Source organism: Pelodiscus sinensis, chromosome 9, assembly GCF_052426305.1.
Source record: "Pelodiscus sinensis isolate ZL-2025 chromosome 9, ASM5242630v1, whole genome shotgun sequence".
In the NCBI taxonomy this organism is placed as follows: domain Eukaryota; kingdom Metazoa; phylum Chordata; order Testudines; family Trionychidae; genus Pelodiscus; species Pelodiscus sinensis.
Window position 1 is genome coordinate 49089854 of NC_143060.1, and position 13122 is coordinate 49102975.

The 13122-nt window shown below is 43.2% G+C and overlaps 1 protein-coding gene across 2 annotated transcripts in view; it reads left to right on the forward strand.

Moving 5' to 3' along the window:
• Window positions 1-12786, forward strand: part of LOC102457151 (complement factor H-related protein 1-like) — a 71513-nt gene extending 58727 nt beyond the window's left edge. For both annotated transcript variants that reach the window (XM_089780571.1, XM_075936706.2), the window contains 3 exons: window positions 1765-1947; window positions 10075-10275; window positions 12432-12786. In XM_089780571.1, coding sequence (XP_089636697.1) covers window positions 1765-1947; window positions 10075-10275; window positions 12432-12439 — 392 coding nt within the window. In that variant the 3' untranslated portion in view covers window positions 12440-12786. The remainder of the gene's footprint in view (window positions 1-1764; window positions 1948-10074; window positions 10276-12431) is intronic.
• Window positions 12787-13122: the final 336 nt, after the last annotated feature.

A 13122-nucleotide genomic window follows, 5' to 3' on the forward strand; every position in this document is an offset into this window, starting at 1 on the left:
TAGTCTGGACGCTCCGCGGTCGACATCAAAGGCATTTGTCAACCGCCCCGGTAAACCTCATCCCACAAGGCATAATGGGGCAGTCGACAAATGCCTTCGATGTTGCCCGCGGGGCGTCCAGACTATTGCGCTGAGCTGACAAACAGCTGATCGGCTCAGCGCAGCAACCATTTTAATTTAAATGAAGCGGCGATTATTTAAATCGCCGCTTCATTTGGGTATGTCTAGTAAGCTAATCTACATGGCTCTGACGACAGAGCCATGTAGTCTAGACATACCCTTAGTTCCCATAGCAGTATCATCATATAGGATTTCAGGTAAAGGAAACCTCATTGCCAAGTATATTTTCCCATGCGTGAAGGCAGGATACTTTACAGGTAGAAAGACTAACAATTTTTAAGATAATATATCCATCAGAAAACAACTGCTGTAACAATAATGCCTTGTTAGATTTCCAAGTCTATATACGTAAAATAGTGAAATAAGCATATAAATGTTAAAAAGATGTTTTCCAATAATATCTGGATTCTTATGACATTGCCCAAGAGTTTATTCATTATGCTGTATTTAATAATTCCTAAATAGGTATATTTAGAGGTCAAGGACCAACATTTTGGGCCTTAGAATTGAGACATAAATTTTGTTAAAGATAATGACTGTGAAGAATAATTAATATATCAATTAATGAAATGCACAGAAAGAACTAAATAGCTAAATATATACTAACAGGTACTAACATTGTTATCAACTAAAATTAAAAGGCAGAAGGTTTAAAAGGAAATATTTCTTCACATGACCTGTGGAATTTCTTGCCAGGGGATGTTGTTAAGACAAGGACCACAACAGGGTTAAAAAAAGTACTAGATAAATTCATACAGAATAGCTCCATCAATGGATATGAGCCAGGATGAATACGAATGATGTCCCTGGACTCTGTTTCTAAGAAGCTGTGAATGAGCAACAGGGAACAGATCACTTGTTGGTTACCTGTTCTATTCATTTCCTTTGGAGCACCAGGCATTGGTCACTGACAAAAGACAGGCTATAGGACTAGATGGACTTTTGATCTGTCCAAATAGGGCTGAACATCAACCTCCTGCTGTATGGCCACCCCAGAAAATCGGTGTAAGGTATGTTCACTGCCGCTATGCAATTCACATAGCTGGAGTTGAGTATATTGCATTGATTTTCTCTGCCAGTGTAGACCAGGCCTAAGATATGCAACTCCAGCTACATGAATACCATAGCTGAAGTCGAAATACCTTAGTTCAAAATCTACAGCTTCCCCACTAAGGAAGAAACTCTCCTATCGACTTCCCTTACTCCTTGCTACTCAGTGGAATATCGGAGTCAACGGGGATAGAATCAGCAGTAGATTTAGCACATCCTTAATACACCCGCTAAATTGAACCTCAGAAGATCGATCTGCGTAGCATCGATATGCGCAGCATCCATCTCCCAGGAAGTGGAGACAAGGCCTTGAGAAGTGACCTGAAATCAGATCTTTGCAAAGCTAGAGCAGCTAGTTACTTATTTTGCCATCAGTTCCATCCTACTTGTTGGTAATAAATAAATATCAAACAACTTTTAGCTTTTTATGTTCAGCTCCAGTATCAAGAGGATTTTCTACATTTCCATTGGCATCTTTCCTGTTCTATCAAGTACATTGATAGTGCTGTTGTATAATATTTGTGATCTTTCCTTGCTCCCCTCATTTTGGAAATCACTGATGCAACTATTCTCTATTTTTATACTTAATTTTAGAGGCTGGTGGAAAGTGTGGGTCACCACCTGCTATTGCTAATGGAGACACCATTGACTTTGCACAGAAAGAGTATGAATCAGGTTCCACAATGAAATATCAATGCCAAAGTTTTCATGTAATGGAGGGTTCTGCATATGTTCACTGTCAGTCTGGCCACTGGACAGATCCACCAGTTTGCTTAGGTAGGTTTAATAGCTGTGATATGAAAAAACTGATTAAATATACAATGGTGTTTATGGTTTTTTAATATTATGGACCCAGTTCTGAAGTCACATGTAGTGGTATAATACCAGATAAATTCATAAGTCTGAATGAAGTCTCTCATCGTTTACACTGGAGTATGGGAGGGGGAGACTCACATTCTTTTTAGGGACATCACAGCACGCATTAAAAAGAAAAGATCAGCAAACATGCCATTATGAGTCCGTGGAATGTATTGATCCTCCAAATCATATCTCAGTTACAACCTATGAAACCCTATTATAATGAAATCAACATTTTTATTCAAAAAGCTTTGAGGTATGCTGTCAGAGACAATCCAATAATTTATGGGACAGGATGAGGAATATTGTTTATTGCTTTTAAGGATTTTGGAGGAGACTTGATGCCTATATAAGCAGCGAGGGATTCCAGTTTTGTCCAGGAGGAGCTCTAACTGGTATAAAGCTTATGTATAAAGCCTGCTCTGTGCCATCCTCTCACGCTCAGCTCATTGGGGTTACTGAGGAGGGGTGGATAGAGTACACTGCAGTGATGTCTAGCTATGACGCTAACTCTATGTGGATCTGAAATTTTGGTGAATTGATCATGTGGGGGCGTGTGTTCTGGATGTGACTTTATAGGGACTTTCTAGCGGGCCATGGCCCTATTCTCTTCTGCCGTGTCTCCTTCACAAAAGGGTGCGGAGTAACAAGTTTCAGAGGGGCAAATCTGTTCCAGCAAAAACAATGAAGAGTCCTGTGTTACCTTTAAAACTAACAAATTTATTTGTGCGTAAGCTTTCTGGATGGATCCCACTTCCTCTGTTCCACCTGGTGGCTGAGCTTTGTGACTTTGTCCTTGTCCACCACCAGTTGAGATTTGGGGATGATTCATACATTCAAATCAGCAGCAGCTCTGCATACCTGTGTGGCCCTACAGTACAACATTTTTATGGCTGACTTAGAAGAATGCATCCTCCGCTCTTGTCCCAAGTGCCCCTCCTATACTTGCACTACATTGGTGACATCTTTATCTGCACCTATGGAAAGGAGGCACTTGAAGACTTCTGTTGGGATTTTAACAATTTCCATCCTACCATCAACCTCAGCCTTGGCCAGTCCACACAAGAGATCCACTACCTGGACTTTTCCATGGAAACAAGTCATGGTCACAAAAACACCACCTTATACTGAAAAGCTACTGACTATTATTCTTACCTACATACCTCCAGCTTTCATCCAGGACACATCACATGATCCATTATCTACAGCCAATCCCTTAGATACATCTAAATTTGTTTCAATCTCTCAGAAAAAGGCTTATAAAATCTCTATCAAGCATTCTTCAAGTCCACCCGGGGAAGTGAAGAAACAGATTGACAGAGCCAGGTGGATATCCAAAAGTCACCTACTACAGAGTCAGGCCCAACAATGAAAGTAACAGAATGCCACTGACTATCACTTAGGACTTGTCTGCACTAGGGATTTACACTGATTTTAGCCACCTACCATCAATTTTCTAAGTGATGTGTTCACACTACCAAGTCTGTTATACTACACTTGGGGCTTTTTTCAGTTGATTTCTGTACTCCTGCTTTTCACCAGGAGTAACCTTATTCCTGACTGTGCATGGTCAAAGTGACTCTAGGTTAGATGCAGCATTGCCAAAAATTTGATGTTATTGGCCTTCAGGAGATCTCCGACAACTGTCTACCTTCATAGCTCTGCCCATGACTTCTGCCTTTACTGCTCTTCCACTGAGCTCAAAAAGCCCTGGGAACTGCAGAATGGCCTGCCCCATGTGGCCAGACTTGTGAGCCCATTGCGAGCGAGCAGCAAACCAAGGGACATGTGGACATGAGTTCTTTCAGCAATTTCTCAGACTCTACTAGGGTATGTCTACACTACCCCGCTAGTTTGAACTAGCGGGGTAATGTATGCATACCGAACGTGCAAATGAAGCCCGGGATTTGAATTTCCCGGGCTTTATTTGCATAAGCCAGCCGGCGCCATTTTTAAATGCCGGCTTGTTCGAACCCCGTGCCGCGGCTACGGGCTAGATAGTTCGAACTAGCTAGCCATTCCAAACTATCTGTACGCCTCGTTCCACGTACAGATAGTTCGGAATGGCTAGCTAGTTCGAACTATCTAGCCCGTAGCCGCGGCACGGGGTTCGAACAAGCCGGCATTTAAAAATGGCGCCGGCCGGCTTATGCAAATAAAGCCTGGGAAATTCACATCCCGGGCTTCATTTGCACATTCGGTATGCATACATTACCCCGCTAATTCGAACTAGCGGGGTAGTGTAGACATACCCCTAGAGATCTACAGAAGGATTTCAAGGTGCCTCAGGATTTCAGGGCAAAATGCTATTCCAAGAGTACAGGGTAAAAATCAAGGAGCTCAGACAGTCATATTGCAAGGCCAAAAAGGAGACCAGATGGCCTGGAGCAGCACCTCACACATGTTGCTTCTATAACCAGCAGGATGGCATTCTGTGGGAAGCAAGGAAGCTCCCCCAGCATGATTGTGGAGTTCAGCCAAAACACGTCTGGTATCAGCCAGGAAGAGAGCAGGGTAGTGGAGGGGCAGGAGGAGGAAAAAGGAACAAGAGGCGACTAGCTAGCTGCCAATGCCTGAGAGCCAGGAGCTGGCCACTACACTGGAACTGGTCTTCCCCAAGACATCTTCCAGTCCAGTGCCAACAGTGGAGAGGACACTTCTGGTGAGTTCACAAAATGTGTGTAACTACAAGTGGGTTAAGGCATTGGAGTGTGAGGTGTAGAGTGCTCTCTCTGCCTACACAGTGCAGGGGATCTGGAACAGCTTGTTAACATGTCTGTAGATGGAGCATGAGTCTTGTCTGCTCAGCTCCATGAAGCTCTCACATTAGAACTCTTTGATCCTTCTAACAAGGTTTTTTCTGGCATGATCGAATCACAAAGCAGTGCAGCATAAGGCCTTAGTTTATGGCCACTTTCAGTCAGCATCCACTCCCAGTCACTCACTGTGATTCAGAGAAGAAGGAAATATCTTGCATGGCAATGTAGAAGGAGGGAAAGGAGCACCTATTAGCATTCTCTCAAGGAGGCTGCGTGTTCTACACACACAGGAGGTCTCACCCTCCTACAGGCAGGAGAGGAAGCACTCTCTGGCAAGCTGCATATGACACTCACACACACACACACCCTCCTATAGGCAGGAAAAGAAGTAGTGTCCCTGGGAGGCTGTGTGTGCTGGCCCTGGTGTGTGTTGGACACAGCAGGAAGCTGTCCTCTGCCACCACCATCCTGCTGCCTGCAGGATGCTAGCTTGGTTAGGCCCCTTATCATGCCTGCCTGCCTCCAGACCAAGTGTGTCCCAATGCTCCCCTGAGATATCTGGGCATTTGCCATGAAGTGCTCACTTTAAAGCAAACTTTTGGTCTTGCTCAGAACTCTTTTGCATTGTCTTCACAGGGGAACCAGTTTCAGGGTCAGAAGTGTGAGAGAGCTAATCTCATCTGGCTCCTCCTTTTCCTCCTGCTTGTCTCTGTACCCCAGGGGGGGATGACAACAGGCATCCTGAGCTGCAAGTCCACTATCAGTGGGTGCGTGTGGGGGAGGAAGGGACTGCCCTACTTCCCAGGATGTGGTCCAGGTCATCATACTAAGGGCATGTTTGGGGTTTTGGCCTGGAGTGAGAGTTGAGCTCTTGGGCCCTGGTATATGCCTAACGGAGCTCCTCCACTTTCATCTGCAGCTGCTCTTGTGTGCAGATGTGCCTCTTATTGGTCAGATTCTCCAAGTTTCTGTGTCTTATCCTGGTGAGAAGATCCTAGGGGTTTGCCTCCTCACCCCAGACCGCAATGAAGTCCTGTATCTCTGCACCAGACCAGGGAGGGGAGCACCTTTTTCTGGCCCAGACAGGCTCCTGGGAGCTGCTTGACAGCTCCCTGGAGCAGTGGAGGTCTGGGTGGGAGCTGCAGACTGGCTCATTTTGCTAAATCTGTTGCAGTGGCAGTTGCTGGTTGGCTCAGGGCTGTCAGGGCCTCTTGTTTGCCACAAGCCCTTCCCCCTGATGCTGCAGCTTTAAGGAATCCCGGAGAAGGGGGTGGACTATAGAGTGTGGCTGAGTGTAGACTGAGTGGCCAGCAGGGTACCTTGGGAAGGGCTGGAGGCAGAGGCATAGAAAAGGGGAGGGCAGTTGTCCCCGGGCACCATGCTAGGGGGCACTGGGCTGGGGTGGGAGTGAAGCGCACGCTGCTCTGGTCCACGTGACGCTTTGAATACAGACATGGGAGCTTGCTATGTGCTCCCGGCTCTCTACATACTGCAAGCGGAGGCAGAAGGCCAGGTTGCCAGGTGGCAGGAGCTGCCACTTTAATGGTTAGTTAATCTAACCGTTCCCCCAGAGCCAGCCATCCCCGTTGCTCCGGTGCCTGGCTCTGTGTGTGTGTTGAGGGGTTGATGGGTGGTCACTCCCGGCACTGGGAGGGCCTCGTTCATGGGGAGGAGTAAGTGCATTGGAATAGGAGGCTCTGGGGGGGGGGAGGGCTTGCTCTGGAGGAGGGATGAGTGCATTGAGATGGGGGACTCTGGGTAGGAGCTGGCTCTGAGGGAGAGGGGGGTGCATTGGGGTTACTTATAATTTTAGAAAAGGAAAAAACTTAAATAATAGACTGGTAACATTTTCAAGACAGCAAACATGTAGATCAGGCATGTCAAACTTGAAGCTCACTGAGGGCCACACAAATGAAAAATACTTCTATTGGAAAGTTGTAATTATTTATTATTATAGATTATGTTTTAGGTATATTTGATAATATTTTTTCAGGTCTCGTTTTAATATAATACAATAATTTGATGTGTAAAATTGTTATTTACTCATCAAATAATTTTTAATTTAAATATAAATATAAAGTACTTTTAATTTTTTTATATGATACATAATGTTTTGTTGAAATAAAAACAAGTATAGGCTATTGCCAATCAAATAGAACAGGCTTCTGTGAAAATTTCAGAGACTTTGCAAGTTTGAGATTTTGCATAAACATGATTATTCATGCAATTGCAAAAAAAGACATATTTATCGATATAAAATTAATATACATTTTGTGATTTTATTTGGAAATAAATAAATAAAAACCAAAACATTAACAAAATATCCCTCTCCACTCCCCCAGAGCCAGGCACTCCCATATCCCCATTCTAACTCAATTCCCCTCCACTCCTCCAGAGCATCCCTCCCCCAGATGCAGGAACTTCCAGACCCCCTCACATCTCTAATGCCTGGGTCCCCGAGCCAGTGTTGCTGCCACCACACATTTCTTCCTCACTTGGGGAAGCTCTGGGAAGCTGGGGAGGTGTGAACACAGCAGCCAGCTGTGAGCAGGCACTTGATGCCTGTGCAGAGCAGCCCGGCCAGCCATGGTCTGCATTCGGCCAAGTGCGCCGAGCGACTAGCAGGCCGCACTTTATTCTTTTATAAAAATGTAGTGGCAGGCCACAAAAAATTTCGACTGGGCCACATGCAACCGGCCAGAAGTCTGTTTGACATGCCTGATGTAGATGGTGTCATGAGCTTTTGTGGGCACAACCCACTTCACCCACAAAAGCTCATGATACCATCTACATAAGGGGTGGACAATAATTTTTGCCTCAGGACCACTTCAAAAATTTGTGAAGTAGCCCTGGGTCACCCTGGAAGGGTCGGGGCCTAAACAGGAAGGGGTAGGGCTACCTAGACCATGCTTAGTCTGGGGTGGGGGAGCCCTTCCCCCGCCCCCCTTTACACTAGGCACCCATGCCCCGGAAGAGATTCTTGTGTTGGGTGTTAGTTTTATTTAAAAAAATTTCGGAGTTTTATTTTTACAGGTAAATTAATCTCTTACATTCATAACTCTCATGTAGTTTTTTGCTGTGCAATAATATGAAAAACAATTAGATTAACTAGGTAAATAAATGAGCAATTAAGAAACTTTACTGATTGCTTATAATAAATGTTTTAGCTATCTTGTTAGTCTTTAAAGTGCTACATAACTTTTTTTCTTTTTGTTTTACCAAGATCAGACTAACCCAGCTACCTCTCTATTACGATAATTTTGATATGCTCAATATCTTTTTTACTTCTTATTCATTAAAGCAATGTGTTACTTATTTGCTATAACAGTAGTTTTAAATTCTTGAATGAAATATAGTGATGAAATTCATATTTAGGTTGTATAACATTTATTTCTCTTGTGTTTATAAAACGTACATATTTAAGAATTTGGCATTTTTATGTAAAAGGCATGAACCTAATGAGAATGGGATATGAACAAATTAAAGAGAAAAAATTATTTAACAGAATGTAAATCACAAAACTTTACAGTTTATATGCCTGTATCTAGTAAAATAAGTAATTCATTAAACAATAAATATCCTAAGAGGTGGATTACTTACAGTGATGTAGTGAGGAGGCAGGGGGAATGGAGAAGTGGCCCCTGGGTACCACACTAGTGAGGTGCCAGTATAGTCTCCCTACACTCCCCCATCACTCCTCTGCTTGCCAGGGGCTGGAGCTGCCTCCTCCCTGCCTCTCTGTCCCCAGCCCAACCCCCTCCACCTCTGCCAGAGGGTTAGTGAATGCAGGACCCAGCCCCAAACTGGAGGGGATCGGGTAAGATGTGGTACAAGCTCCCCCCATTCTTTCTAAGGGTTCCTGCATGGCCTAGGGTATAGGGCACTTTCCTGAGAAGGATGGGGTCATGGGTGCTAGTCAGTGGTCCCCAGGGATAAAGGTTGGGCTCAGCTGTGCATCAGGTTTGGGGCCAGGATACTCAAGGAGCTGATAGAGGAGGTATCTGAGCCTTTAGCTATGATTTTTGAAAAATCATGGCAGACAGGGGAGATTCCAGAAGACTGGAAAAGGGCAAATATTGTACCCCTTTATAAAAAGGGGAATAAGAACAACCCAGGAAACTACAGACCGGTCAGTTTAACGTCTGTCCCAGGGAAGATAATGGAGCAGGTAATTAAGGAAATCGTATGCAAACACTTGGAAGGTAATAAAGTGATAGGGAATAGCCAGCATGGGTTTGTGAAGAACAAGTCATGCCAAACTAATCTGATAGCTTTCTTTGATAGGATAACGAGCCTTGTGGATAAGGGAGAAGCAGTGGATGTCATATACCTAGACTTTAGTAAGGCATTTGATATGGTCTCGCATGATATTCTTATTGATAAACTAGGCAAATATAACTTAGATAGGGCCACGATAAGGTGGGTGCATAATTGGCTGGATAACCGTAGTCAGAGAGTTGTTGTTAACGGTGCTAAATCCTGCTGTAAAGGGATAACAAGTGGATTTCCTCAAGGGTCTGTTTTGGGACCCGTACTGTTCAATATCTTCATCAATGATGTAGATATTGGGATAGAGAGTACGCTTATTAAGTTTGCAGATGATACCAAACTGGGTGGGGTTGCAACTTCTTTGGAGGATAGGGACATAATTCAAAATGACCTTAGCAAGTTAGAGAAATGGTCAGAGGTAAACAGGATGAAGTTTAATAAAGAGAAATGCAAAGTGCTCCACTTAGGAAGGAACAATCAGTTCCATACATACAAGATGGGAAGCGACTGCCTAGGAAGGAGCATGGCGGAAAGGGATCTAGGGGTCATAGTGGACCACAAGTTAAATATGAGTCAACAGTGTAATGCTGTTGCAAAAAAAAGCAAATATGATTCTAGGTTGTATCAACAGGTGTGTTGTAAGCAAAACTCGTGAAGTCATTCTGCCACTCTACTCTGCACTAGTTAGGCCTCAGCTGGAGTACTGTGTCCAGTTCTGGGCGCCACATTTCAAGAAAGATGTGGAGAAATTGGAAAGGGTGCAGAGAAGAGCAACAAGAATGATTAAAGGTTTAGAGAACATGACCTATGAAGCCAGGCTTCATGAACTGGGCTTGTTTAGTTTGGAAAAAAGAAAATTAAGGGGGGACATTGCAGTTGTATATACACCTGCCAACCTAATCAATGTGTTAGTTTTTGAGGTGGCACAAAACACCTCACTGTTAATACAGTTACAGGTAATTAGATTTTCCATAAGAGACCCCATGTACAGAAGTATGTGACATTTTTCTGTTTACAGAGCCATGTACAGCATCCCTAGAAGAGATGGAACAAAACAACATTCAGCTGAAATGGAGAGCTGATAAGAAATTGTATAGACCAAGTGGAGACTTCATTGAATTTGCCTGTGTAAGGGGATATGTGAGGGACCCAGAATCTTCTGATTTTAGAGCCCAGTGTGTGAGAGGGAAATTGGCATATCCTAGGTGTATCACACAAGGTAAGTAATCTGCAATTAGCATACTATGTTGCTTAATTACCTGACTAAAAGTTTTTACTAAGGCATTTCAGGCTTTAGGGAATGGCAGAGTGGCACTCTTATGATGGGTACTACAGGCAGTCCCCGGGTTATGTACAAGATAGGGACTGTAGGTTTGTTCTTAAGTTGAATTTGTATGTAAGTCGGAACTGGTACATATTGTAGGGGAAACTCTAGCCAAACATTTCTCCAGAGCTCAGTTTTATTCTCCCACACCTCACTTCCCTCAGCCCTTTATTCTCAAGCTGAGGTGTCTGCTGAGAAAAGCTGCTCCGTGTCTCCCTAGTCTGCTGGGGGGAAGCAGCTAGTGCGGGGTTGCCTCACCCCGTTTGTAAGTAGGGATCTGATGTAAGTCGGATCCATGTAACCCGGGGACTGCCTGTATATAAATATAAGGAAAATCATGGTTCCTGGCCCAGACTGTTTGTAACTGGAATATATAAGACAAATGGTGGATAAAGAGGTGCAGCTGATAAGCAAAGTGAACAACATATTACATGAGCTGTGCCAATCACCCTCTGACATTGGCCTTTGTGGCCTACAGATAGTGTAGAAAATTTCAACTGTGGGCTGCACACCTTTGGTTTTCCTTTGATGCTGATGTTTAGCTCCTAAATCCCTGCTGCAGCTATTACTGTTAACAAGTTCAGTGACAGGCAAAGCTCTCCCAGTCTCCTCTATTTCCTGGGAAACCCTCTGATCCTGGTGAGTCATTTTGCTGGTCCCCTCAGTTATCTGCCATGTCATTGCAGACTGGGAATGTTGCAGCTGGGCTTCTCAGTCTGGCTGGACACTTGGGAGCTGCTACCTCTAGAAAGACTTTGTTACATTTCAGGAACCTCTCAGTCCTTTCTGGGATACCGACCACTGTTCCTCCAGTGCCTCTTGTAAAGTCTCATGATCCTCTTTTAGGTCTTGTTTTAATTCCTGTCCCATCGTTCACTTTGCCCTTTTGAGCCGAATATTTAGCCAGTATTCAGGGTCTTCTGCCACATTTTGGGAGGAGAGAAAATGGAGGGAGAAACAATTCATGACACAGTCCTTGTTATTTACAAAGAAGGTATCCAAACCCTTGTTTCTTTGAATCAGACAAGAGCAGGCTGTTTTCTTGCTCACATGTCCAAGCCTGCCTTTCCATTCACAACTCCGATCAGAAAGAATCTCTGTTAGGGCCATGCTACCAATGCCTCTGTTCCTCTTAATTGCCTTTTTGCCTGCTTCTTACATGTACATGTGCATGTGCACACACACACACTCCTTACATGGCCAGAATTGTTCCAGCCTTTGCCCAGGTTTTTGTGACCTAGTCCATGGGCAGTGCTTTAGCTGTCACTAGACAAATGCTTCCTCAGTTAGCTGAATGAAAGACAACTCTCATGTCCATCATCTTCACTCAAGACTGAACTCAAAGGACCCCCCTCCCATACTTGTCAGTTCTCGTACTCCCTGGGAGGAATAAGGGAAGCCAATGGGAGCATTTGCTCCTGATGACCTCCCACAGTCTGGATGGGGATTTAAGAAATGTCAACTCTAGCTACATAATTTACGTAGCTGGAGTTGGTATCTTAGTTCAACCTTCCTCCGTTGTGTGGAATAGGCTCTAAAGTGCTGTTAGAAATGACACCGCCTTTATAGCATTATGGAAAGAGAAGCAAACCATTCATTCATCCTTATGAAGAGTGCCGGCTAGAATCAGTTGATAAGATGTTATGGGATGAAACAGAATAAAGATCATTGCTGCAGACATTCTATCCCCTTCAAATGCTAGTAGCAACATTATAAATAATTTAATACTTCAAAACATACTAATACGTATGAAATCGGTGTATAATTGTCTATGCATCTTCTAAGCTCCACTTCATAAGAAGTATTTGGTTTTCATATGAAAAGTATTTAAACCAGGGCAGTTCAAGTTTAACTGCAATCATCTTTTGTGGAGTTTGTTCCCATTTATTTTCCAAAGAAGGCTAAAATCATCCAGTATGAATTTTACACCATCTTGTTGAAATCAATATTCTGTTCTTTTGAGAGATCCATATAGGACTTCAATGTAATGTTGTTTCAAAATATCAATGTGTACTAAAATTATATTCTAATAATTGTCCTCTCTCTGACAGGTAGTTAAAGACGACCAAAAAGAAGCTTCACTTTAACCCAGATCTAAGCATCAAAATCTATTAACCGTTACTTGTAATGTTCACACCTTATGTCCTTTACCAGTATTTGATTGACTGAACTGACATATGTAATCACTTTTTTCCTTTGCTCACAATGTATATTTTAAGACAATTTTAACATAGTAATAACAGATGGGAAAATAGGTTCAAACTCATATGAAACTACAAGGACAAATTATTGTCCTCCAACTGAAATATGCAGAAAATATTGATTGCTCTAGTTAAAGTTTAAATTCATACTATCTTTAATAATTTTTCCCTTTAAAAATTAAATATTTGTATATTTCCTTTGTCATTCTTCTTAGTCTGTATTCTTTTGTTCAACACCATCATTCCGACGTTAAAATGCAAGGAATCTTAGGATGTGGAGAGAAATGGAGACCAAGATGATAGCCTGCAGCTGGCTCAAACGGCACCATGGTGTGTGTGTTTGCCAGTTTGTGAATAAATTATCTATTATTATCTGCCAGTGTATTCAATATACTGGAAATTAGACAAATGCTGTGACAGGGAAGAGCTTATCAGAACACACACACACAAATTAATGAAATAAATCTATAGCATTCCATGAGACTAGTGCCTGGACTAAAGTCTGGTGTTGTGGCAAACAAAAACACTGAATGCTCATTTC